We start from the raw sequence: 25,259 nt of genomic DNA, 5'->3' as shown, positions 1-25,259 counted from the left end.
CCTTGCTGTGTCTTCTTGTCAAGTCTTAATAATTGATAGTGTGTCTGTTTAAATTTGTCCTTCATGAGTCTCCCTAGAGGTTTGTTAATTTTATTAGTCTTTCCAAAGAACCAACTTTTGGCCTTATTGATCCTCTCTAATATACCTTGATTTTCTATTTCCTTAATTTCTGCTCTAACCTGCACTATTTTCTCTTTATCTAACTTTTTAAATTAAATGTTAATTCATTAATGTTCAGCCTTTCTTTGTGAAAAACCATTTAAGAATATGAATTTCTCTTTAAGAGTCTCTTTAGCTAAAATTTTATATACACCATCTTATTATTGAGCTTTGTGTTTACATTTTTACTTTAATTTGTTCTTTACATTACCTTAATATAGTGCTATTAAATCTATTAAATATTCTTATCCAGGGATATGGTATGTCTGTGTGACTGTTTTATATTTTTCAATTTTTTTATTTTTACTTTTTTAATTGTATAGGTCCAGTTCCTTAAAAAAAGTCTGTTTCATATATTTCTTGTTATCATTACTAATGGGCATTTTTTCCATCTTCACTTCATCATTGCTGTTATAGAGCAAAAACTGTCTGCTCTTATAATTTTATCTTGTATCTAGCCCCTTGTGAAATTATCCAGTGAATTCTAATTTCTATGTATAACATCATATCTTTGGCAAAGAAAGCTACATTTTTATTTCTTTCCAATATTTATTCCGATTGTTTCATCTTCTATTGTGTGAGCCAAAGCCAGAAAAACAATTTTCAGTTGTATCAGGTATCCCTATCTTGTTGCTGATTTTAATGGCAACAGCTTCATCCTTTTACTTTTTAGTATACTATTCTATGACTATGTTTCATAAATGATTTTTGTGATATTTAAGTAATTTTCTTCTTCCCTTATTTTAGTTTGAGTTTTTATTAGTAATGATTGCTGAATTGTGTCCATTTTTTGTGTGTAAGTTAATAGTAGCATGTTTTTCCAACCTCTAATTTTTTTTATTTAATAAGTAATAATATTATTGTTGAACCATCTTCATCTGGAAAGAAGAGGCTAAGAGCTTTCTGTAGAAGAATTTAAGAAGGATTTTTCACCCTCAAATGGCAAAATAACTCAAGATGGCAGAAGAAATCCCTTTCATTCAGATGAACAGGTTTCCAAGTTTCCTCTCTCCACAGTCACCCACCAGGTCCCCATGGACAAGTCTTTCCTCTGCCCACTCCATGGGGCTTCAGCACCATTCATTGCAACAGTTCTATCCCTTCCCCCAAACCCAGATCTGCCTTGATTCTGGAATTGAGGGATGGAGCTGGCTGGGTAAGATGTAAAGCCCCCCTGTGGAGCTTCCCAAGTATAAGGGACTCTGAGCTCATTAATTTGACTCTAAAAATCATTATTGTTTCCTTAATCCACTCAGAGTGGAAGTTGCTGAATTTTGTGAGGTGAATGTAGAATAACACTGATGACATGGATACTGTCCCTTTAGGATTTCTTGGTGCCTCTATGGAACTGTTGAGCTTTCCCGTTACTGGAGGTGGCAGGATCTTCCTTTCATTCTGACTATAGCCCACATACAGACACCCCTCCAACTTTGGAAGGTGAGCCGAGACCCAGGGTGAACATGCCAGCTAATGGGAAATCACCCCAGAGGTTCCCTGCCTTGGTTCCAGGACAACGTGGCAGATCATTTAAGGTAAGGAAGAGGAGCTTACTCTTTCTTATTTTTTATTTTTTAAGGTAAATTTTGATTTTGAGATAACTGTAAATTCAAATGTAATGTACTGTTTACCCAGTTTCCTCCAATGTGCACAACCTTGATACAATATCACAACCAGGATATTGACATACAGAAAATTTTCATCACCACAAGGTCCCCTGATGTTGTCCTTTAATAGCCACAACCACTTCCATCCTTCCCCTCTCCCTCCTTAACCCCTGGCAACCTCCAACCTATGCTCCCACTCAATAATTTTGTCATTTCAAGGGTGTTATGTAAGTGGAATCATACAGTACATAATCTTTTGATACTGGCTTTTAAAAAATATTTTTATTTATTTACTTTTAGAGAGAGGGAAAGACAGGGAGAAAGAGAAGGAGAGAAACATAAATGTGCGAGAGATACATGGATCAGTTACCTCTCACAGGTCCCCAACTGGGGACCTGGCCCACAACCTAGGCATGTTCCCTGACTGGGAATGGAACTAGTGACCTTTCAGTTTGCAGGCCAGCACTTAATCCAGTGAGTCACACAAGACAGGGCTGGTATTGACTTGTTTTTACTCAGCATAATTGCCCAGAGATTCATCCAGATTGTTGCATATATGAATAATTTGATCTTTCCTTGCTGAATAGTATTCCCTAGTTCGGATGTACCACAGTTTGCTTAAGCAGTCACTAGGTGAAGGACATCTTGGTTGTTTACAGTTTTTGGCTATTATGAATAAAGATGCTTGATTTTTTTATGTAAGGTTTTTTTTATGAGATGAATGCACATGAGCGCAATTGCAAGACTGTATGCTAAGTGCATTTAAAACAATTAATTGACTTTTTTTCAGTAGTTTTACATTTACAGAATAATTGAGAAGATAGTACGTAATAGCTCCATATGCCATTCTAGCTCCCCCTCCTTTGACACACAGTTTCCCCTATTATTAATATCTTCAATTAGTGTGGTACATTTGTTACAGTTAACCAATATTGCCCTGGCTGGTGTAGCTCAGCGGATTGAGCACCGGCCTGTGACCCAAAGGGTCACAGGTTTGATTCCCAGTCAGGGCACGTGCCTGGGTTGGAGGCCAGGTCCCCAGTAAGGGGTGCACAAGAGGCAACCACACATTGATGTTCTCTCTCTCTCTCCATCCCTTCCCCTCTCTAAAAATAAATAAATAAAATCTTAAAAAAGACTGCATCTAGATTTTTTTTTTTTTTTTGGCATATGGATGTTCAAGTTTTTCAAGACCATTTCTGGAAAAGGCTACCTTTTCTCCACTGAGTTGCCCTTGCTCCTTTGTCAAAGATTTGTGTGGGTGTATTTCCCAACTCTCATTTTGTTCCAATGATATATTTATCTATTCTTTCACCAATAGATAAATTATCTTTTTAAAATTGAGGTTTAATTAACTTACAACATTATATTAGTTTCCAGTTTACAACATAATGATTCAATATTTGCATATTTTGTGAAAAGATTACCACAGTAAGTCTAGTTAACATCTGTCACCATACGTACAGATTTTTTTCCTCATAATGAGAACTTCTAAGATTTACTCACTAAATAACTTTCAAATATACGATACAGTATTATTAACTATAGTGACCATGCTGTACATTACATCCCTATGACTTATTTACTTTACTTTTTATTTTATAACTGGAAGTTTGTCCCTTTTGATTCCACTCACTCATTTTGCCCCCTATCCCCTACCCTTGCTACCAATCTGCTGTATCTATATGCTTGGTGTTTTTGTTTTAGATTCCACTTGTAAGTGAGATCATATAGTATTTGTCTTTCTTTTGTTTGACTTTTTTCACTTAGCATAATGCCCTCAAGATCTGTCCATATTGTTGCAAATGGCAAGATTGCCTTCTTTCTATGGCTGAATAATATTCCATTATTTCATCCTTTTCTCTTTTCTGTTTTATGATGACACAAATGTTGGCTCTTTTGTTATAGTCCTACAAGTTCCCGAGGCACTTGTATTTCTTAGTCAATTTTGTTTATGTCATTCTTTATTTAAAACATTTTTTTTCGTGTGTGTATGTTATTCTGATTGGGTGGTTTCTGTTCTTCTGTGCTCTATTTCACTGATTATTTCCTCTTTCCCCTCTGTTCTGTTGTTGAGGCCATCCATTGAGTTTTTTATTTTGGTTGTTGTATTTTTCAAATCTAAAATTTCCATTTGGGTCTATTTGTATCTTCTTAAATCTTCTATGTTTTTTGCTGAGACCAGCTTTTTGAAGCATTTTTTAAAAATTATATTTTATTGATTATTCTATTACAGTTGCCCCAATTTTCCCCGTTTGCCCCCTTCCACCCAACACTCCCTCAGGGAATCCCCACACCTTAGTTCATGTCCGTGGGTCAAGCATATAAGTTCTTTGGCTGCTCCATTTTGTATACTGTACTTTACATCCTCATGGCTATTCTGTAACTACCAATTTGTATGTTGAAGCATTTTTGTGATAGCTGATTCAAAATCTTCATTGGATAATTATCTCTGTTATCTCATTCTTTGTACTTTTTTTTTTAATTGAGTTTGAGATTTTTCTGGTTCTTGATGTCAGTGAGTCTCAACTGAAACCTAGAGTTTTTTGGTATTATGTTATCAGAATTTGATTCTTAAGGCGTTTTTTAAAAAATTACTTATTTATTTTTAGACAGAGGGGAATAGAGGGAGACAGAGAGGGACCTCTCATGTGCCCCCTACTGGGGACCTGGCCTGCAACCCAGGCATGTGCAGTAGACTGGGAGTTGAACAAGTGACCTTGTGGTTCACAGGCCAGCACTCAATCCATTGAGCCACACCAGGCAAGGCCAGGATTCGATTCTTATTTAAACCTATTTTAGCTTGTTTCCTTGACTTCACAACTGAGGAAGATGGGGTACCACTTCATTATGGCCAGTGGTGGAGGAAGTCCAGGTTTACCATTTGGCTTCTCTCGACACTCAAGGAGGAGAGCTCCTCAATACTTCTGGGCAGGGGTGGAATTCTAAATTTCCACTGTCTCTCCTGATTCTTCCATGGGTGGGAGGAGTAGTAGTGCCTAATTACTGCTTCCCATTACTCCACTGACAACATGTGAGGGTGGGGGCTTGACCTTGCTGCACCTTGGCAGAGATGAAAGCCCTGACCAGTAGGCCTCTTCTGACACTACTCCAGCAAGATGGAGGACGGATGTCTCATTACTGCTGATTTGGGGTAGAAGTCCAGGCTGTCCATGGTTTCTCCACTGCCAGCACTGAATGAGGAGCCTCATTACTGCCCAGAAGGGATGAGCCTTATTTCCCCGACTTGGTCTTTTCTTCTATCACACCAGTGTTGTAGCAGGTGTAGCACCTTATTATATAGCCAGACAAGAGTGGAAATATATGCTCCCAGTTTGGCTTTTGCTGATGAGATGGTGTTGGGACCCATAATTTTTTCCATAATGCTTGGCTGGACTAAGGTAGTTATTATTTAAAATTTTTCTGTCGCTAGGTTGTTCATTTTATTGTCCTTGGACTTGAGAAAACAGGCTTTCTTAGAGCTGTATTTGTTTGTGTCCACTGGCATTTTTGGGTTTCCAGCTTCTCTAGCACCTGGGCTGAGATATGTGAAGTAAAAAGCAAACTCAAAGGAATCACTGCTATGTTTTTAAAATTTATTTGTTTACTTTTAGAGAGAGGGGAAGGGAGGGAGAAGGAAAGAAATATTGATGTGAGAAAGAAACATCGATTGGTTGCCTCTTGTACGTGCTCCAACCAGGGCCGAACTCACAACCTAGGCATGTGCTCTGACTGAGAATTGAACCTGGGACTTTCACTTTGCAGGATGACACCCAGCAAACTGAGACACACTGGCCAGGGTGGGAATCACTGCTATGTTGTTCCTCAGGTTCTGAGGTCTGTTATTGGTCTGCTTTCTCTCCAACTGTCAGAGTCTTCTTTGCTTTATAGTGTCAAGGTTTTAGTTGTACTTAGATGGAAGAATAGGGAAAAGTACATTTACTTTCTTATTCTGAAAGCAGAGGTAAGCTGACTTGTTCTTAAGAGAAAAAGAATACAGAGCTCTTTTCCAGTTCAGATCAAAATTACAGAACTTTGACTTCTTTGATAATGTACTTAGGTATACTTTTTTTGGTAGAGGGGTCATAATGACATTAACATAATTATTTTCTTGGTTTATCCTACAATTTACAAAGTAATGAAAGGATAAAGTAAAACTAATAAGAGTGGTTGCCTTCTTTAAAAAAAACACACTGGGAGTGTTACATAAATATTTTTCCATGTTCAGAAATAATCTACATAATTTTAATGGTTGTATAGTATTCCGTCTTTTAAACATTTCCAATGGCAGTAGGTTTTCATTATAATTGACAATTTGGTGGCAAAATTCTTTGATTGAGTTTTTATGCACACCCATGATTATCTGTTAAAGATAATTTTCCAGAAATTAAGTTTTTGTGTCACAGCAGAAGGATCACTAAAGTGTAAGGAATTCAGTGGATGACAGTGAAAGGTCTTCCTCTTCACACTGTATGGTAATACTATTTGGAGGCTGATGATTCTGAGCTATGCATGGCTACTTTCTCCTTATCATCAGCACTCTACCTTCCCCAACTGTTCCTTCCTAGATCTTCCAAAGTTGAGTTAGAAATGCTTACATTCCCATGTAGGTTTTATTTCTATTTATTTGCTTGCTGCCTCTTTTTCCTGTGGTTTTTAAGAAGCTTCTAAGTATAAGTAGATAAATATTAAGATAAAGGAGGTAAAAAGAAGAAAATATCCATACAAGTTTTAGAAGATAAGCATGCTGGTCAACAGACCTAACAGCTACAAACTTTGAAGACTAGATTTATCACAATCAGACACCTGAATTACAGTGCCTCCACAGAGAAATCAGTAATTCTTCTGTAGTAAAGATTTCCTAATACTTGAGGGTCAAGAAATGTTTTAGTACATCTTAATATGGGTGACGGGAACATTATCTTCAATTGCAACCTTGTCATAAATGCTATTACTGGTCTGTGGCTATTTTTCTTTTTGAAAAGATTTTCCATTTATTGTTTAAGTAAGATTAAATACTACAAGATTTTGCTTGCAGTTGATGAGCAATAAGAAAAAGGCTAAACATAGATTATTATCTGATTGGTTAATTAAAATGCATCTGACCCAGAGTCAAATTACGTACTCTGAAAAACCAGTTACTTTGTGTGGGCGTAAGAGTTTTAGAGCAAAATAACTCTAAACAAAACATACCATCTGAGAGCATAGGGATAATGGGTACATGAAATACTGCATAAGAAAGGTGATGGAGGGAAGTCCAGACCTTTAGGTTCTTTAGACTTCTAATAGTTGGTTTTCATATGCAGGGACTTTGCAGCCATTTTATCTCTTTAGTTTTATCCCTTGACTTTTCTGAGTTAGACAATTTTAACCTATACCCACTAAGCAGGATTAAAGAAACACTTGAAAATACAGATTAGGTTGAAAACATAAAGCAGTCCTACTTCCCCAATAGAATTTTAATTGACTTAAATCATAAGACAATGATTACTGTATATATTGTACTAGTCTCATTACATCTGTTGAGTAGAATTTGCATTCCAAGTATTTTCATCTTCACCACCATCCTGAGAACTTCATCTACCTTCCCTTCTTTTTGAAGTTTTCCACATGCTTTTCCAGCACTCTTCTGGCTGGTTTTCTGGATTTCTGAATTGCTGGATAGTGCAAAACTTGGGTATTCTGGTGATGTTATCAAAGAAGTCTGTACAGGAAGAGCATTATGAAATAACCTGGTAATCAATATCCAGAAGACAAGGCATGTATATAGTACTGTTCCCAACTGTGTCCATATGTTTCCACTGGAAGAGTGTACCATGGATGTAGTTGGTCTTCCTGCCTGTGCAGCAAACTACCAGTCTCTTTTTCTAGCATGTACAGGGAACCAGTTTGTAAAGGAAAAACCATCAGAAACACATCTCTTGCATAAGATTCCCTCTTAAATTCTATTTCTGCCTTTTTTCAGTAAAGCAGCAACTTTGGCACTTACTACTTTTTCCTTTCTCTTTGTAAATCAAGCAGCAGTCTCTGCAGGGTCCAGTGCAATCTGCTGTTTTACATGTCCTTGAGCTGTCCTGTCTTCTGCCTTTCCTCTTTCTTTCCTCTTCTTATATCTGTCTGTCAACATTTCTCGCTTTCTTTTAATATCCAACATTTCTTTTCCAATTTTCCTCCTCAATTTCTTTCTTTTTAAAAATTATTTCATCGATTATGCTATTACACTTGTCCCAATTTCTCCCCTTTGCCCCTGCACCTGGTACCCCTCATTCTCTCCAGCAATCCCTCCTTAGTTCATGTCAATAGGTCATGCATATAAGTTCTTTGGCTTCTCCATTTTCTTTACTGTTCTTAACATCCCCCTGCCTATTCTGTACCTATCAATTTGTACTTCTTAATCCCTGCACCTTTTCTCCCATTCTCTCCCTTTCCCCTCCCAACTGATAACCCTCCAAATGATCTCCATATATGTGAATCTGTTTCTGTTCTGCTTTTTTGCTTAGTTTGTTTCTTAGATTCCGTTGTTGATAGTTGAGAATTTATTGCCATTTTAGTTTTGATCTTCTTTTTCTTAAATAAGTCCCTTTAACATTGCGTGTAATAATGGCTTGATGGTGATGAACTCCTTTAGCTTTACCTTGTCTGGGAAGCACTGTATTTGCCCTTCCATTCTAAACGATAGCTTTGCTGGATAGAGTAATCTAGGTTGTAGGTCCTTGCTTTTCATCACTTTGAATACTTCTTGCCAGTCCTAACCTGCAAAGTTTCTTTTGAGAAATAAGTTGACAGTTTTATGGGAACTCTTTTGTAGATAACTCTCTGCTTTTCTCTTGCTGATTTTAAGATTCTCTATCTTTAACCTTTGGCATTTTAATTATGATGTGTCTTGGTGTGGTCCTGTTTGAAGCCAGCTTGTTTGGGACTCTCTGTGCATCCTGGACTTGTATGTCTATTTCCTTCACCAAATTAGGGAAGTTTTATTCCATAATTTTTTCAAATAAGTTTTCAGTTTCTTGCTCTTCTTCTCCTTCTGCCACCTATGATTTAAATGTTGATGTCTTTGAAATTGTCCCAGAGGCTCCTTAGCTATCCTTGTTTTTTTGGATTCTTTTTTCTTCTTGCTGTTCTGATTGAATGTTTTTTTTCTTCCTTATGTTCCAAATCATTGATTTGATTCTTGGCTTCATGTACTCCGCTGTTGGTTCCCTGTAATTTTTGTTATTTCACTTAGTATAACCTTCATTTCTGCCTGGGTATTTTTTTATGCTGTTGAAGCACCCAATGAATTCTGTGAGCATCCTAATAACCAGTGTTTTGAATTCTGCATCTAATAGATTGCTTATCTCCATTTTGTTTAGTTCTTTTCTGGAGTTTTGTTCTACTCTTTCTTTTGGGCCATATTTCTTTTTTTTTTAAGATTTTATTTATTTTACTTTTAGAGAGAGGAGAAGAGAGGGGAGAGAGAGGGAGAGAGAAACATCAATGTGTGGTTGCCTCTCTTATGCTCCCAACTGGGGACCTGGTCCACAACCCCGGCATGTACCCTGACTGGGAATCGAACCCTTTGGTTCACAGGCTGGCACTCAATCCAGTAAGCCACAGCAGCCAGGGCTGGGCCATATTTCTTTGTCTCATCATTTTGGCAGCCTCCCTGTGTTTGTTTCTAGGTATTAGGTAGAATTGCTTTGACTCCCTGTCTCAGTAGCATGGCCTATTATAGAACAGCGTACCAGTAAGTTGAATGGGGTGGAGTCTTAGGTAATCACCAGGGTGGGGCAATCTGTGTGAACCAGGTTGATGGAGTCTCAAATATGGTGTTGCTGTTCTGTGGCTCTGTGTCGGGTAGGGCTTAGAAAGGGAACAATGGCTGCTGCTTGGCTTCTGGAGTTTTGTCTGGGAGGAAGCTGTCCCCCAGCGCTCACCCTGATGCCAAACACTTCAGTTTCTCCCTGTATGTTACTGGTGCCCTTCCAGCTGCTGCCCTAGTACTGGAGCTCAGAAGGAGGGGGTTGTGTAAGTCCTAAGTATGTTGTGGGCCCTTTAAAAGGAGACTCCTGAGAATCCCACAGTTTCTTCCGCCACACCAACCCCCACTGATTTTTACAGCCAGAAGTTATGGGGACTTATCTTCCTGGCAGTGGAACCCTGGGCTGGCTGGTCTGGTGTGGGGCTGACATACCTTGCTTCCAAGGTATCCCTCCTGATTTTTATCCACCACATGTGGGTGTGGGACCACCTGTTCAGCGTCTCTGCATCTCCATATCTCTGCCCCTCTTACCTGTCTGGATGAATGTGACTTCTTTAATTCCTTGGTTGTTGGACTTCCATACAACCAAGGTTGTTGATTTTCTGATGATTCTGGGTGATAGTTGTTTTTCAGTCTAGCTATAATTTTTGCTTTAGTTGTGCGAGGAGGCAAGCTGTGTTTACCTATACCTCTATCTTGACCAGAAGTCTCAAGTTCCTTCTTAATCTCCCTTGTTCTTTCACTTTTCTTTCTTCAAATGTTTTGGTTAGTTTTTTCACTCTGACAGTGAGGTTCTGGGTAGGTTTCTTATTTGAACATTTAGTAGGCTTCTCAGAGGGAGTAACATTTCCTGAACTTTCTCTTCCTGTTTAAGTATATGATTTTGTATTAAGAGAGGAGGGTGGTATATCACAAAATTTGGACTGAGAGTTTTTAGAAGTGTTATAGGATTCAAGCGAGGAATGAAAACTGACTAAGCTTTCTTTTTTTTAAAAAAAAGGATTATTTATTTATTTTTAGAGAGAGAGAGAGAGGAAGGAAGGGAGAAAGAGAGGGAGAAAAACATCAATGTGTGAGAGAAACATTGATTGGCTGCCTCTCGCATGCCCCCAACTGGGGACCTAGCTCGCAACCTGTGCATGTACCCTGACTAGGAATTGAACCAGGGCCCTTTCAGTCCATGGAGTGATGCCCAACCTACTGAGCCACACCAGCCAGGGCCAGACTAAACTTTCTGACTGGTTCCCATTTGCAACTGGTGTTTCAACTTTTAGTGAGTGTATATTTGGGTATTGATTTTAACGGCAACAGAACTGTTTGAGGATGCTTCTGTCACTTTGTCATCTTCCCAACTTGTAGCCATCCGTGTAGACTGCTCATCATCACCTGTCATGAACACCATGAAGACCATACTGTTCCTCTTGGGCAGTGTGATGGTGACCTGAATGGTGTCCAGGAACCACAGTATCACTCCCTCCTCTGCTGTCTGTTATAAGGACATTTCTCATTGGATTTAGGGTCCACCCAGGTAATATGTGATGATCTCAATTTAAGATCCTTAACAACATATGCAAAGATCCATTTCCGAAATAAGGTAATGTTCACAGAATCTGGGTATAAGCATGTGTACATATTTTTCTGGGGCCACCATTCAACCCATTACAGTCCATCCTCTAATCCTCAAATTCACATTTGTCCCACGTATAAAATAAATTCACCACATCACAACATGCCTAAAAGTCTTAACCCATTATAGCATCAAATCTAAGTCCAAAATGTCATCTAAATATCATCAGATAAAAAGCCATAGTGAAACCATCTACGTCAGGTATGGATGGGTTGAGACTCTGAGTATGATCCATCCTGGGGCAAACTTTCTTTCCATCTGTGAATCTGTGAAAGTAGAGAACAAGTTATCCAAGATACAATGGTATATCAGGCATAAAATAGACATTCCCATTCCAAAAAGGAGAAATTGGGAGGAATAAAGCAAGTGTGCAATTCAGCATGGCAATTCCAGCAGGTTTCAAGGTGTCTGAGGGTGGAATACCAGTGTCGTGGCCACTGTAATGAGAGGGTTTTTTGAGACCAAAAGAAATGATGCAGCCAACTCCATAGATCATCACAATTCATTATAAGGTAAATTCCTTACAGGGATAGGATTGAAGTAGACAGGTGACACAGCAGTCTGAGCAGATATTCTTCACTGTCAGACTGCTGTTATACTACATTTTTAATAGTATACCTTAGGTATTAATGATTGATAGGACAAAGGGACAAAGAATGCAGTGCATGCCAGGAACCCATACCTCCTGGTGGTCTTGTGATAGATGACTGCTTAGAATGGACACTAATACTGGCTTGATATTTATCTCGGTTGTCATGCCATTCTGGCCATTACTGACAAGAATCTTTACAGCTACATTGCGTAAGTTTAAGAAACACAGATAATGATTAACTATAAGGTTTTGGTATGCTGTTTGAGAACAGTGAGGTTGGTCAGAGTTCATAACATGAAAAATGTGAGTGGAAAAGAAACCCGGGACAAAAAGATGGAGTTAGTTTTGTTCATAACTACATCCATACATAAGGCCTGAAAGTAATTCCTTGTGGCCTAATGCTCTGCCCTCTGGGGCTGTGGTGGCTCCATGTTTTGGATCTGTGGCAACACTTTCACCCTCTGTACTGCCTACTATTCCATTGACCTCTACCTCTGGGCCTGCGTCTCCACCCTCTGACTCTGCACCCAAGGCTCTGCCCTTGAAGTCATTCTTCCTTTTTTTGCGAGGTAGCATATGTTTACAGCTAAGTAGTTCCATCAGAAAGTTTCCTATCTGCAAAATTTTGGAAGTCTGGCAGCCTTCTCTCATTTTGTCCTCTCTCTGTCCCTTTCAGTTCAAACTTGCAGTGTTTCTGCACATATAACATTCTCAAAAGCTTTGTAGCTCTCTTGTATAGGTCCCCATGAGACAAGAGATCTTTACTAGATAATCCCATCTCTATTCCTAGATGGTTTAGTGGGTCCATGAGTCACATACCTAATCTCTTCAGGAAAATATTCTTGGGGGCAGGGAGGTGGGGAAAAAAAGAAAAAAAATAAAGAAAAGATTCTCTTGCCACACTCTTGACTTTTTCTCCATAACACTAGTTCCTAACATTGAATTTTTTAATTTTAGCATTCTTTACAATATGGTTAGGCCAAGAATATCCCAACTCATCAAGTGTTGTTTCCTTTTTCTTTTATACTTCCTTCCCCAATATATTTCTTTTGTCTCACCTTTTACTATAAACAGCAAGACAAAACCAGGCTATACCTTCAATACTTTGCTTGAAAATCTCTCAGCTAAATATCCAAGTTCATTCCTTATAACCTTGCTTGTCTATGCTTGTCTTTACCACACAAGCATAGAACACAATTCTATCAAATTTTCTGCCACTATATAACAAGGGTAGTCTTTCTTTCAGTTTCTAATAACACGATCTTTATTTTAATCTGAAATCTCAACTTAGAAGCAGTTTTATTAGTTATATTTCTATTAACATTCTGCTCATGATGATACACATATTCTTTAAGAGACCTCCTCTACTGTTTTTCTCAGTCCTTTTGAGGCCTTTGCAGCAGTGCCTTTAATGTCCATATTTCTTCCAGCAGTCTCTTCAAGGCAATCTAAGCTTTTTCTGTCACATGCCTCAAAATTCTTCCAGATTCTATACATTATCCCAAGCCAAAATCACTTCCACATTTTTAGGTATTTATTACAGTACTTCATGTCCCAATAAAATTTATGTTAGTTTCCAGGTCTACCATAACGAATGACCAAAAACTTAGCTTTAAACAACAAAAATGTATCCTTTCATAGCTCTGGAGGCCACAAATCTGAAATCAAGGTGTTGAGATAGTCATGGTGTTTCTGAAGACTCTAGGGGAGAATCCTTCCTTGCCTCTTCTAGCTTCTAGCAGTTCAAGGTGTTCTTTGGCTTGTGGCTATATCACTATCTGTAGTTTCAGGTATCCACTGGGGGTCTTGGAACATGTACCCTGTGGATGTGGTGGGGAGAAATACTATATATGTAACACATTGGTGACAACCAAACAACTGCTTGTTGTCTTCACAGTATTCATTTTCATATTTGTCTTCCCCCACTAATGTACCAACAGGGTCTGCCCTGAAGAAAATTTGCATGTAGCCACAGAGACTACTGTGGTCACTGACTTCTGCAGTTCATGCTTCAGGACCTGCAGGAACTCCATGTTGTTCTACAGGCCTACTTGAGTCTTCACAAGGCAATTCCACCATTCTATCAAGCCAGCTGCTTTGGGATGGTGGGGGACATGGTAAGACAAATGAATTCCATAAGCTTGGACCCATTGCTGCACTTCATTTGCCATGATGTGAGTTTCTTGATCAGAAGCAATGCTGTGTGGAATACCATGGTGGTGGATAAGGTGTTCTGTAAGGCCACATAGATGGCAGTTTTGGCAGAAGCATTGTATGCAGGGAAGGCAAATCCACATCCAGAGTAACTGTCTATTGCAGTAACAACAATGTGTTGCCCCTTCCATGATGGAAGTGATCCAATGGAATAAACCTGCCACCAGATAACTGGCAGATCACCCTGGAGAATGGTGCCACATCAGGGATTCAGTGTTGTTCTTTGCTGTTGGCAAATTAGGCACTCTGCTGTAGCAAGGTCAGCCTTGGTGACTGGAAGTCCATGTTGTTAAATTCATGTATAACCTCCATCCCTGTCACTGTGGTCATTTTGGTCATCAGCCTACTAGGTGCCCATCTTTGTTAGTACAAGTTGCACACACTTCAAGAATCATGTCTAGAGTTACAACTGGCTAGAACAATAAGAGAACTGCCCAGCTAAGCTCTGATAGTCAAATCATGGACAAATAGAACAGTTGTTTGGATCCAGAAGTTTGTTGTGCGTTGTTATGCAACAGCAGACAACCAAAAGAGTTACAGCATGATATCTGAATTTAAACACAAACACAAACATAATGTTGAAATTGCAAAATCATGAGTGCTCTTTAGTTCTGATAAGAATTAACTAGTGAGTTACTGTGGATTTGCAGTCTGGACGATGAAGACCTTCCTATTCTTTACTAGAGCAATTGCCTCACTCATTTAGGCCCATTGAAGAGAGTATCCTCTGGGACAAACTGATAGAGACTAACATGTCCCAAGTGCTGTCTACTATTGTTTTAGCCACTGGAACCCATGCAAGAATGGCTGCTCTTTGCCTGAGTAGTTACAGCAGATTCATAGGGACCTTAGGCTCACTACACATTATTCCTGGGGTGATGGGAACCACTCTCTAAGCAAAGGACCCTGCCTTTATTTCCCACTGGGTCTTGGGCAAAGATGTATTAAAATTTCATAATCCAAAAAAAAAAAAAGAAAAAGAAGAAGAATCATGTCTAAGTGTGGATCATGAGAGTCCAAAGGCATCAAGAAAACTATTGCTGGTTGTTTAAAATCCTCACCCCAGGATATTTAAATCCTCATCTGAGGACATTGCTTTTAGAGAGAGAGGTAGAAGGTGGTAGGGGAGAGAGAGGGGGAGGGAGAGAGAAAGATGTGAGAGAGGAACATCAATTGGTTGCCTTCTCATATGCGCCCCACCTTGGGATTGAACCTGAAACCTTTCGGTCTATGGGACAAAGCTCCAACCAACTGACCCACACCAGTCAAGGTGAGCTATTGCTGTTTGTTGTTCAGACATAGGTTACTTTTTTCAGGGCCTTATTCAAATATGGCCTTCTTTTAGGTAGCTTTATGGAAAGGATCTAGTGATACCTGTGAAATTTAAGTGACCTGATCAGATGCTGTTTCTTGCTTAGTACCAGAGGTAGGCAACAACAGCAGTTTATTTTTTTGTTGTCTGTGGAGTGTCATGGGGGGCTCCTGGCCAGGGTATTATTCCTAATAATTTCATTTCTTCACTCCCTGGGCCTTTGGATTTTTACTGTATTTATCAACTCGCTTCTTCTGATAAATGTGGGTCACTATTGCATTTAAGACAGCCTAGCTTGAGCTTCAGTTTATGATATTATCACGATATAATCAATGAAGTCTGTTACTATACTTTGGACCCGCATCAAGTTCAAATCTTTTCTAACCAAATTAGGACAGTTGAATTAGGACAACTGTTGAATTCAAATACTACTTTGGCAATACAGTAAATGTAAATTGGGATCCTTCCCATGTGAAAGCAAACGGCAGTTGACTGTTTTCCAATAATGTGATAGAGAAAAAAGCATTCGCAGGATTAGCCACAGATAACCAGTCTCCTTTAGCTTCCTGTATTTTCACTGTTGAGCCATATCAGGACTACTGAAGCTGTGTGCAATACTAATTTATTTAAGTCTTGTCGGTCTCCCTGAGCCATCCATCTTTTTCATGGGCCACATAGGGCTATTCTAAGAGAATTTATCGGACCAGCACTCTAGCTTCTGACATGTCATTAATTAAAGTGGTAATCTCTTTTTGCCCATCATGTAGTCTATACTGCTTCAAAATAAAAACTTGTATGGATGGGCTTGGACAGTTCTAAAGATTCTCATTTATCATGTGTAATTAACAAGGATAAACTTACATTGCTTCTGTTTTGCAATACTAGATAGAAGTGTTCCCCAGTCATAGTATCCAAATCACTAATACGTCTAGATGAAGGAGATGTAACTACTTCACATAAAATTCATTCAGACATTCCTATTTTCATCCTAATTTTCATCTTAATTCCATTAACTGTTGTATCTTAATACATCAGCTGGTGTATTGTTTTTCTCTGTCAGAGAGTCACAGAAAAGTCTTCTCTACTCCCTGGCCATTTTACCCGCACATGTGCATATGGCCTTGGGTCCTTGGCTGGAGATCAAGATAAACCAGGAGTCCATACTCATAATAAATGAATGAACAATAGAGAAGGGAAAGCTCTTCCTTAATGCCTAATGACAATTACTAATGTGGAAAGAATGATAGAGTTTGAAAAATAACCATTTTGCAACCACTGCAGTAATAATTGAGCCAAGCAAGAATCACAGTTGGATTCCAAAGCTATTGGTTGATAGTTAATGAAATGAAACATTTCTGTGGCCTTAAGGTATGTCCCCACAGATTACTGATTAATTACATAGGGAAATGTGGAAATTTTACAATGGTGTGACCTGATAGACACTACCTTGACTAAATGATGAGAAAAATAGAAATTTTCATTTGAAAATTCCTCATAATCTTATCTTTTGGAGATCATTATAGGCTTAACAGTTCAGTAAATATCCTTCCAGAACAATGAATTTTTTTTATTTGACTGTCCAATTGTTCCAGAGCCATTTACTGAGAAGAGTATTCTTTCCTCACTGAACATCCTTAACACCTTCCTCAGACATCAATTGACCATATATGTGTGGGTCTATTTCTAAACTCTGTTTTGTCTCATATATGCGTGTGTGTGTGTGTGTGTGTGTGTGTGTGTGTGTGTGTGTATGTGTGTATCTTTACAGAAATCTCTGTCTTGAGAACTGTAACTTTATAAGCCTTGAAATTAGGTAATGCATATCTTGTCCCTTCTTTTTCAAAATTGCTTTGGATATTCTAGGTCTTTCTTATTTTCATATGAATTTAATGATCAGCTTGTCAAATTTTAATTCTTTAATTTCTTTATTGATTGTGATCACTGTTGTTTATAATATTTTTATTTTAAGGAACCTACTGAGATTGCTGTTTTTGTGCATTAGTATATGTTCAATTTTTGAGAATATTTCATAGGTACTTGAGAAAAAGTACCTGGTATATTCTGTATGATCTGGATGTAGTGTTTTATTAATTTTATTTTTATTTTTTATTGTGGTTCAATTACACTTGTCCCCTTTTTCCCCGTTACTCTCCCCTGCCCTACCCACCCCTACCTCCCACATTCAGTCCTTCACCTCCCTTTGGCTTTGTCCATGGGTCCTTTATACATGTTCATTGACAACCCTTCCCCTTCTTTTCCCCATTATCCCTCTCCTCCCTCCCCTCTGGTTACTGTCAGTTTGTTCTTTATTTCCATGTCTCTGGCTATATTTTGCTCGCCTATTTGTTTTGTTGATTAGGTTCCACTTATAGGTGAGATCATAATGGTATTTGCTTTTCACTGCCTGGCTTATTTCACTTAGCATAATGCTCTCCAGTTCCATCCATGCTGTCTCAAAGGATAGGAGTTCTTTCTTTCTGCTGTGTAACATTCCATTGTGTAAATGTACCACAGTTCTTTGATTTAAACATAGATTTTAATCAAGTTCACTATTATGCATGTATCAAAAAAATGAATGAAATACATTGTTTTAATTCCTAGGGATTTTTCAAATTCAATATCTAATTCTAATGTTTAAATAATTTTTACTTTTTTAATTACAGTTGACATACAGTATTATACAGGGGTAGACAAAAGTAGGTTTACAGTTGTGAGTAAATGAAACAGTTTATTCTTGTATTAGTATTTATTAAGTATTGTATTATTTTCCATAAAAATAACTGTAAACCTACTTTTGCCCACCGCTGTATTAGTTTCAGGTATACAACCCAGTGATTAGATATCTATATGATATTTATATAGTGTTTTATATATATATGACGGGGGACCCCCCAAAAAACTGGAATTACTTTCTGGAGGGCAGGCCCCTTGTAGTACAGGCTTCCCTTACTAGATGAGTGTTCTAGGAACCTGTCTGTATCAGTGTACCAGCTGATGGTGTTGTAAGAGGCTGTTGTTGTTCAGCTTCAACGATTTTTTTTAAAGATTTTTTCAACATGTTTGCCCATTTTATGGTGGGTGATTTACAGGCACACCTACCCACACTGTGCTGAGTGTACAGCAGGTTTTGACCAAAACCACCATGACCCCCATGCCCCACCCTCCCTATTTATCCCATCTTGTCTCCAGCAACATTTTTTTGTTTTCCCCGATGAAAAACAACGTTCTCAAAGGGAAATGTTTTGCTGGTGTGGCAGAGGTGAAACAAAAAATAGCAGCAGCACTAAAAGGCATCAACATTGATGAGTTCAAAAACTGTTTTGAGTAGTGGAAAAAAATCTCGATAGGTGTATTGCATCAGATGGAGAGTACTTTGGAGGTGACTGAAGTTTAAACATGTCAGAATAAATATACAATGTTTTATAAATAAATTCCATTTTTTGGGGTCCCCCAACACACACACACACACACACACACACACACACACAAAAGTTCCACATTATTGCCCTGGCCAGTATGGCTCAGCTGGTTGAAGCATTCTCCCATACACCAAAAGGTTGCAAGTTCAACTGCCAGTCAGGGCACATACTTAGGTTGTGGGTTTGATGCCCACTTGGGATGCATATGGGAGGCAGCCAGTTGATGTTTTTCTCTCATGTAGGTGGTCTGTCTGTCTCTCTGTCTGTCTCTCTCCCCACTTTCCTCTCTCTCTAAAATCAATAAACATATTTAAAAAATAAAAGTTCCACATTATTGATTATGTTGTTTAGGTCTTTTATAGCATTACTTATCTTTTTGTCCACTTAATCTGGCATGTTAGAAGTCTCCCATTAGAGAATGTTCCTATTTCTTCTTGCATTCCTGTAGGTTTTGGTTAATATAAGCTTTTGCTGTGTTACTTTGTGCATAGGTATTCACAAATGTCTTTATTGTTATATCTTTATTATAGATAGAATTTTTAACATTATAAAGTGTCCTACTTTGTCTGATATAATTGCTTTTGGATATTACTTTGTTTGGTATCAAGATTTCAATTCCTGCTTTTATATTGTTTTAATTTCATAGATGTTTGTCCATTTGTTTAATTTTAGCCTTTTTGAATGACTGTGTTTTAAGAATTTTTCTTTTATATATAGCATTGTGTTGGGTTCTGCTTTATGAGGCAATGTGAAAACCTTTTTCTTTTAATAGGTGAGGTAAGCCCATACACATTTACTTATTTGGTAATATAAATAACACAAATATGTTTGGTCTCAATTCTCTCCTTTTAAATATTTTGTAATTACTATGTGTATTTGTTATACGAGATCTGTCCAGCCATGTAATGCGAAAAATAGAGACATTTACTGAAGAAGATACAAGATACAAGAAATATTGTACATAGGACAAGGACATCTCAGTCCGCTTCGAAGTAGAAACCTTGGGACCTCACACAGTTATTTCAATTGCCATCAGTTGCTCTGTCATATTTTCCAGAATTTCATCGATGGTCTGAAATCTGTTCCCTTTCAAAGGTGATTTTAGTTTTGGGAAAAGCCAGAAGTCCCAGGGTGCCAAATCTGGGCTGTAGGGGGGCTGAATCACCTGGGTGATTTGATGTTTTGCCAAAAAACTCAGCATGAGACATGATGCATGAGCAGGCTCATTGTCATGATGAAGCTGCCAATCACCAGTTGCCCATAGCTGTGACCTTCTGAATCATTCTAATAGTTTCCGCAGAGGAATGTTAAAGCTTAATGCAAAATTGTTGCTCTACTTGCTCAGTCATTTTGAATGCCACAGCCACACAGTACACATGCTCACTGAACGGTGTCTACCACCCCCACTGACTAGCACACTGAAGTTGTCATTTTTCATGCATGCACATTCCAGTCCACTCTCCTTGGCTGCCAGGTTACACTGATGTCACACAACTCATTTTTATGTTAGCAATGGCTGGATTTTTCCCAGACAGACCTCATTATATTTTCTGTGTTCCTTTCTTGAGTGTTTCCTCTAAATTTCTTTTGGTAATTAAGAAGGTTTATATTTTTAGGCTGGGGATTACCTTTGAGTTAATACTTTTTATAGCACCCTTAGTTAACCCTTTTTTTCTTTCTTCTTATTTACTTATTTATATATAAAAATTGTATATACTTACTGGTTGCACTATTTCCCTCAAGATTTAGGAATGAACAAAAAAAAGGGGGAAGTTGTAATAGAGTGAAAGCTTAGTGTCTCACTGACTCCGTTATTTAAACCTGCTTTGTTCCCTTGGACTTCAGGCTAATAATAGCTTCTTCTTAGATTTGGCACTTAGAAATGCATGCTAATCATTAGAGGAATTTTGCCTGTGGCTTGAGTTCTACAAAAACAGCCCCTCCCATTTTTCCTTTCCTTGACAGGAGTAAAGCCTGGAGTCTGTGCTTTCATTTCTTTTTTTTTTTTTTTTTTAAGTAGAGAAAATACTAGAAAAAATTAAAGTCTGTACTTCCTTTTTTAAGATTTTATTTATTTATTTTTGGAGAGAAGGAGAAAGAGAAAAGAGGGGGAGAGAAACGTCAGTGTGTGAGAGATACATGGATCAGTTGCCTCTCGCATGTCCCCAACTGGGGACCTGGCCTGAAACCCAGGCATGTGCCCTGACAGGGAATCAAACTGGTGACCTTCCAGTTCACAGTCCAGTGCTCAATCCACTGAACCACACCAGCCAGGGAAAGGTCTATACTTTCTTAAGATGGATTTAAGGTACCACTAGGACTCTTATCTTCTCTGTTGATGCCTTCCTGATCTGTAAACCTTTAATGAACCTTTCCTTAGTCCCCACCCCAAGTTTAATAAAATGTACAACATGATTATTTGATATACATATATTAATGTAGTGAAATGAGTACTGTTGTCAAGCTAATTAATGTATCTCCTCACATAGTTACCCTTTTTTGTGTGTTGAGTGCGCCTGAAATCTAATCTCTTAGCATATTTCCGTACTAGCATGCTTTCTTCAGTATTGACAATTATAGGTCTATCTTAGCATTCTCTTCTGAGCTACAGAATCATCTGCCAGCTGGACGTCTATTAGTATGTACCACAAACACTCTAGCTCAAGTCCAAGATCTATCTCAATTTCTCCTTTTGCCAACCCATGTTCTCTCCTGTTTTGCTAATCTCAATATATGGCACCAGCCTCAACACAGCTGCTCATGCCATTATCCTGGGAGTAACATTGTCTCCCTTTCTCCCACTTGACACTACTCTGTATAATTTATAAATATAAATATATTGTGGGAAGGTTAGAAAATATTCTGATGATATAGGGAGTCAAGTATTTTGGAGACTGATGATCTATAGGAGAAAAAGTTGATAATCCTCCACTGTCTGGCCCCTGAATATCTCTATAGCCCAGCGATTTTCAACCTTTTCATCTCATGGCACACAGAAACCAATGACTAAAATTCTGCAGCACACACAAAAAAATTTTTTTGCCAATCTGACAAAAATAGGTATAATTTTGATTTATTCACACTGGATGGCTATTGTACTGGCTGTTTTCATTTTTAATTTGACAATGTAATAGAAAACAGGTCAGTGCCCCTGACTAAATAGTCAGGTATTGCGTGTTTTAAAAATACTTGCAGCACACTGGTTGAAAATTGCTGCTGTAGCCCTTTATCTCATCACAGCCTGAAGCACTATTGTCCTGTCATACTGTGCTATGTATCTGTAGCTCACCATGTGTGTTTCTTGTCTTCCTGCCTTTTCTTATACTATTGTCCCATATTCATGAGAGAAATGATATTTTTATTTAAGGATTCAAGGTGCTACCTCCCCAAGTGAAGTTCAGTCTCATAACACAAAGTGCAATGTGGTTCCCTCCCTTGTGAAAGCCCATTGCACCCTGTATACATGTGCAGCATAGCTCCTGTAATAGCTCATCACAGGGATGTATTCATATAACAAGTATCCTTACTGAGGTATGAGCTCTTTGAGAGCAGGCACTCCTTTTTCCTTTTTGTTTCCCCAGCAACTGGGGCAGGTCAAAGTACATCATGTTAACTCAGTATTATGTAGTCTTTTCTTCATGAAATGATAAAGTAACATAGAAGCAGGGCTTTTCTGGGTCCCTCTGCCCCCTCAAAGCATAATATCAAGCAAGACAGAGAAGTGTGTCCAGTGTAGTTTTTCTAGTCAATTCTCAATAGTGCTATTGAGAGAATTAATTCCCAAACATCTTTTCCATGTGTTCCATTCTGATCATTGCAGATTGTTGTTACAGGGATCTGTGTCTTTTGAGGACGTGGCTGTGGATTTTACCCGACAGGAGTGGCACAGACTGGACTCTGCTCAGAGGACCATGCACAAGGATGTGATGCTGGAGAACTACAGCAACTTGGCATCTGTGGGTGAGAATTTTTGTCCATGTAACTCCTTGTAGCATGCGTTTCCTTTTTTGGTTCCTGAATGTGTACAGCCTTTGTAGAGTTTAATGACACTTTAATTTTAGATTCAAGGGTCCCAGATGATTGATCAGTCTGGGGCACCAGGAAGAGTGTGTGTGTTCTCACTTCCCCCGATGAAAGGTTTAAATGGGCCCCCTTCCTTGTGCAGCTCATGAAGATGCACCTTCCTCCTCCATCAGAGGCCCTAAAGCTCAGACAACTTGGCCCACGTCCTGTGCCATTTCCCATTAACAGGCCTCTGCGTGGCCAAACCAGAGATGATCTTCAAGTTGGAGCGAGGAGAAGAGCTGTGGGTATTAGAGGAGGAATCCTCAGGCCATGGTTACCCAGGTGAGTGATCAAGAACTGGACATATAGATAACAGGGGATATAAGAGTCCAGGAATTCAGGTCTAAGGTTACCTTTCAGCAGTCTTTTTCAGAAATTTTTCTCTAGAGGCCCTTGTTTTTTGAAAATGACTGCAGGACAGGTGGTCTGTATCTGTCAGATGTCTGAATCACATATCCCAGTATCATGCTCACACTTAAGTGCTCTTTCCTATTTTATCTTGATTTTTGTGATTATTTACCACTCATCAACCTGCCTGCCTCATCTTAGACATTTATTCTTAGCTAGTGTCTCTTTAGTATTCTCAATGCCTTCCTTATTTCTGGTGCCTTGGATTCCTTCTGTTGTAGGCATTCATTCATACATTTATGAGTATCAACTATATGCTGGTCATGTTCCAGGTATGGGGATCCAGCATGAATAAACTAATACCCTCTTCTCCTCGAGCTTGCAACTCTACATGAGGACAAGACACCAGAAGCAAACAAGTACATAATGTTTGGTAGTGAAAGGAAAATCAATGCAAGATAAGAAGGATAGACAATGACAGAGTATGTACTTTTAAAGAATGTGGTCAGGGAAGTCTTTTTGGTGAGGTTAACAGCATAGCACCAACATCAGTAAAGGGAGAAAGATGGAGCCATGTAGATTTTGAATATTCTGGGCACAGAGATCAGTAAGTGCTAAGCCTAGTCTGAGTGATACACCTTAGCAATAGCAAAGAGGGCAGTGTAGCTTAAGTGTGAGTGGTAAAAGTGATAAGAGGCGATATCAGAACATTAGCTGGGGGCCAAATTATGTAGAGTTTTATAGGCTGTGCTAAGTAATTTAATTTTATACTGTGACAAGGAAAGCCACACCAAGTTTTGAGTGAAAGAGTGATATGATCCAATTTGTTTTAAAAGGATCTCTGTCACTGCTGTGTGGCAACAATTCTGTTGGGGGTAATGCCCTCAGGCATGATAATGACCTTCTTCAGCATCAGAAGGTTCAAACTTCAGATCAAACTCTTGAATATAATGTATATGGGAAAGTTTTCTACAAGAAGACGGGCTTTGATGGACATAAAAGAACACATACAGGAGATAAAACCTTTGAGTGTCATGAATGTGGGAAAACTTACTGTAGGAAATCAAACCTTATTGAACATCTGAGAATACACACAGGAGAGAGACCCTATAAATGTAAAGACTGTGAAAAAACCTTTAGTGCAAGATCATATCTCATTGCTCATCATAAAACTCACACAGGGGAGAAGCCCTTTGAGTGTAGTCAATGTGGGAAATCTTTTGGTAGGAAGTCGCAACTCATTCTACATCAGAGAACACACACAGGAGAGAGACCATATGAATGTACTGAATGTCGGAAAACCTTTTCTGAGAAGGCAACCCTCACGATTCATCAGAGGACTCACACAGGGGAGAAGCCCTATGAATGTAGTGAATGTGGGAGAAAATTTCGTGTTAAAATATCCCTTACCCAACACCAGAGAACTCACACTGGCGAGAAACCCTATGAATGTGGTGACTGTGGGAAAAACTTCCGTGCAAAGAAATCCCTAAATCAACACCAGAGAACTCACACAGGCGAGAAACCTTATAAATGTGAGGAATGTGGGAAATTCTTTAGAATGAAGACAACTCTCAATAATCATCAGAGAACTCACACAGGCGAAAAACCCTATCAGTGTAATGAATGTGGAAAATCATTCAGGGTGCACTCATCTCTTGGAATACATCAGCGAATTCACACAGGAGAGAAACCTTATGAATGTAATAAATGTGGTAATGCCTTCTATGTTAAAGCACGCCTCATTGAACATCAGAGAATGCATTCAGGAGAGAAACCTTATGAATGTACTGAATGTGGAAAAATCTTCAGTATGAAGAAATCCCTTTGTCAGCATCAGAAAACTCACACAGGAGAGAAGCCTTATGAATGCAGTGAATGTGGAAATGCCTTTTATTTGAAAGTACGTCTCATTGAACATCAGCGAATTCACACAGGAGAGAGACCCTTTGAATGTCAAGTATGTGGGAAAGCCTTTTGCCGCAAAGCTCACCTCACAGAACATAGGAGAACTCACATAGGTCGGCACTTGCCTTATGCTGTGGAGAAAGTTTCTCTGTGAAGAATCCCCGCACCATTTGATCAAGCCCTTTGGACCATCTGATCACCAGGGCACACCTGTAAGAGTTTGGCTCCTACATTGGTGTGGAAATATGCCATGATCCCCTTAGGGGA

The 25,259-nt window shown here is 38.8% G+C and overlaps 2 protein-coding genes across 2 annotated transcripts in view; one reads left to right on the top strand and one right to left on the bottom strand.

The window, feature by feature from the left end:
- Positions 1-2,915: 2,915 nt before the first annotated feature.
- Positions 2,916-25,259, bottom strand: part of UXT (ubiquitously expressed prefoldin like chaperone) — a 269,833-nt gene continuing 247,489 nt past the window's right edge. Inside the window, exon 8 of the mRNA XM_054566485.1 lies at positions 2,916-2,929. The gene's annotated coding sequence lies outside the window, so the exon portion shown is untranslated. The remainder of the gene's footprint in view (positions 2,930-25,259) is intronic.
- Positions 11,283-25,146, top strand: ZNF157 (zinc finger protein 157). The gene is made up of 4 exons (XM_054566320.1): positions 11,283-11,335; positions 22,492-22,631; positions 22,923-23,018; positions 23,921-25,146. The coding sequence occupies exons 1-4, from the start codon at positions 11,283-11,285 to the stop codon at positions 25,144-25,146; spliced, it is 1,515 nt and encodes a 504-aa protein (XP_054422295.1).

Source organism: Pteronotus mesoamericanus, unplaced genomic scaffold, assembly GCF_021234165.1.
Source record: "Pteronotus mesoamericanus isolate MK-2021 breed Mesoamerican mustached bat unplaced genomic scaffold, CSHL_Meso_final contig_173, whole genome shotgun sequence".
Taxonomy (NCBI): domain Eukaryota; kingdom Metazoa; phylum Chordata; class Mammalia; order Chiroptera; family Mormoopidae; genus Pteronotus; species Pteronotus mesoamericanus.
This window is presented reverse-complemented; position numbering and strand designations above follow the sequence as displayed.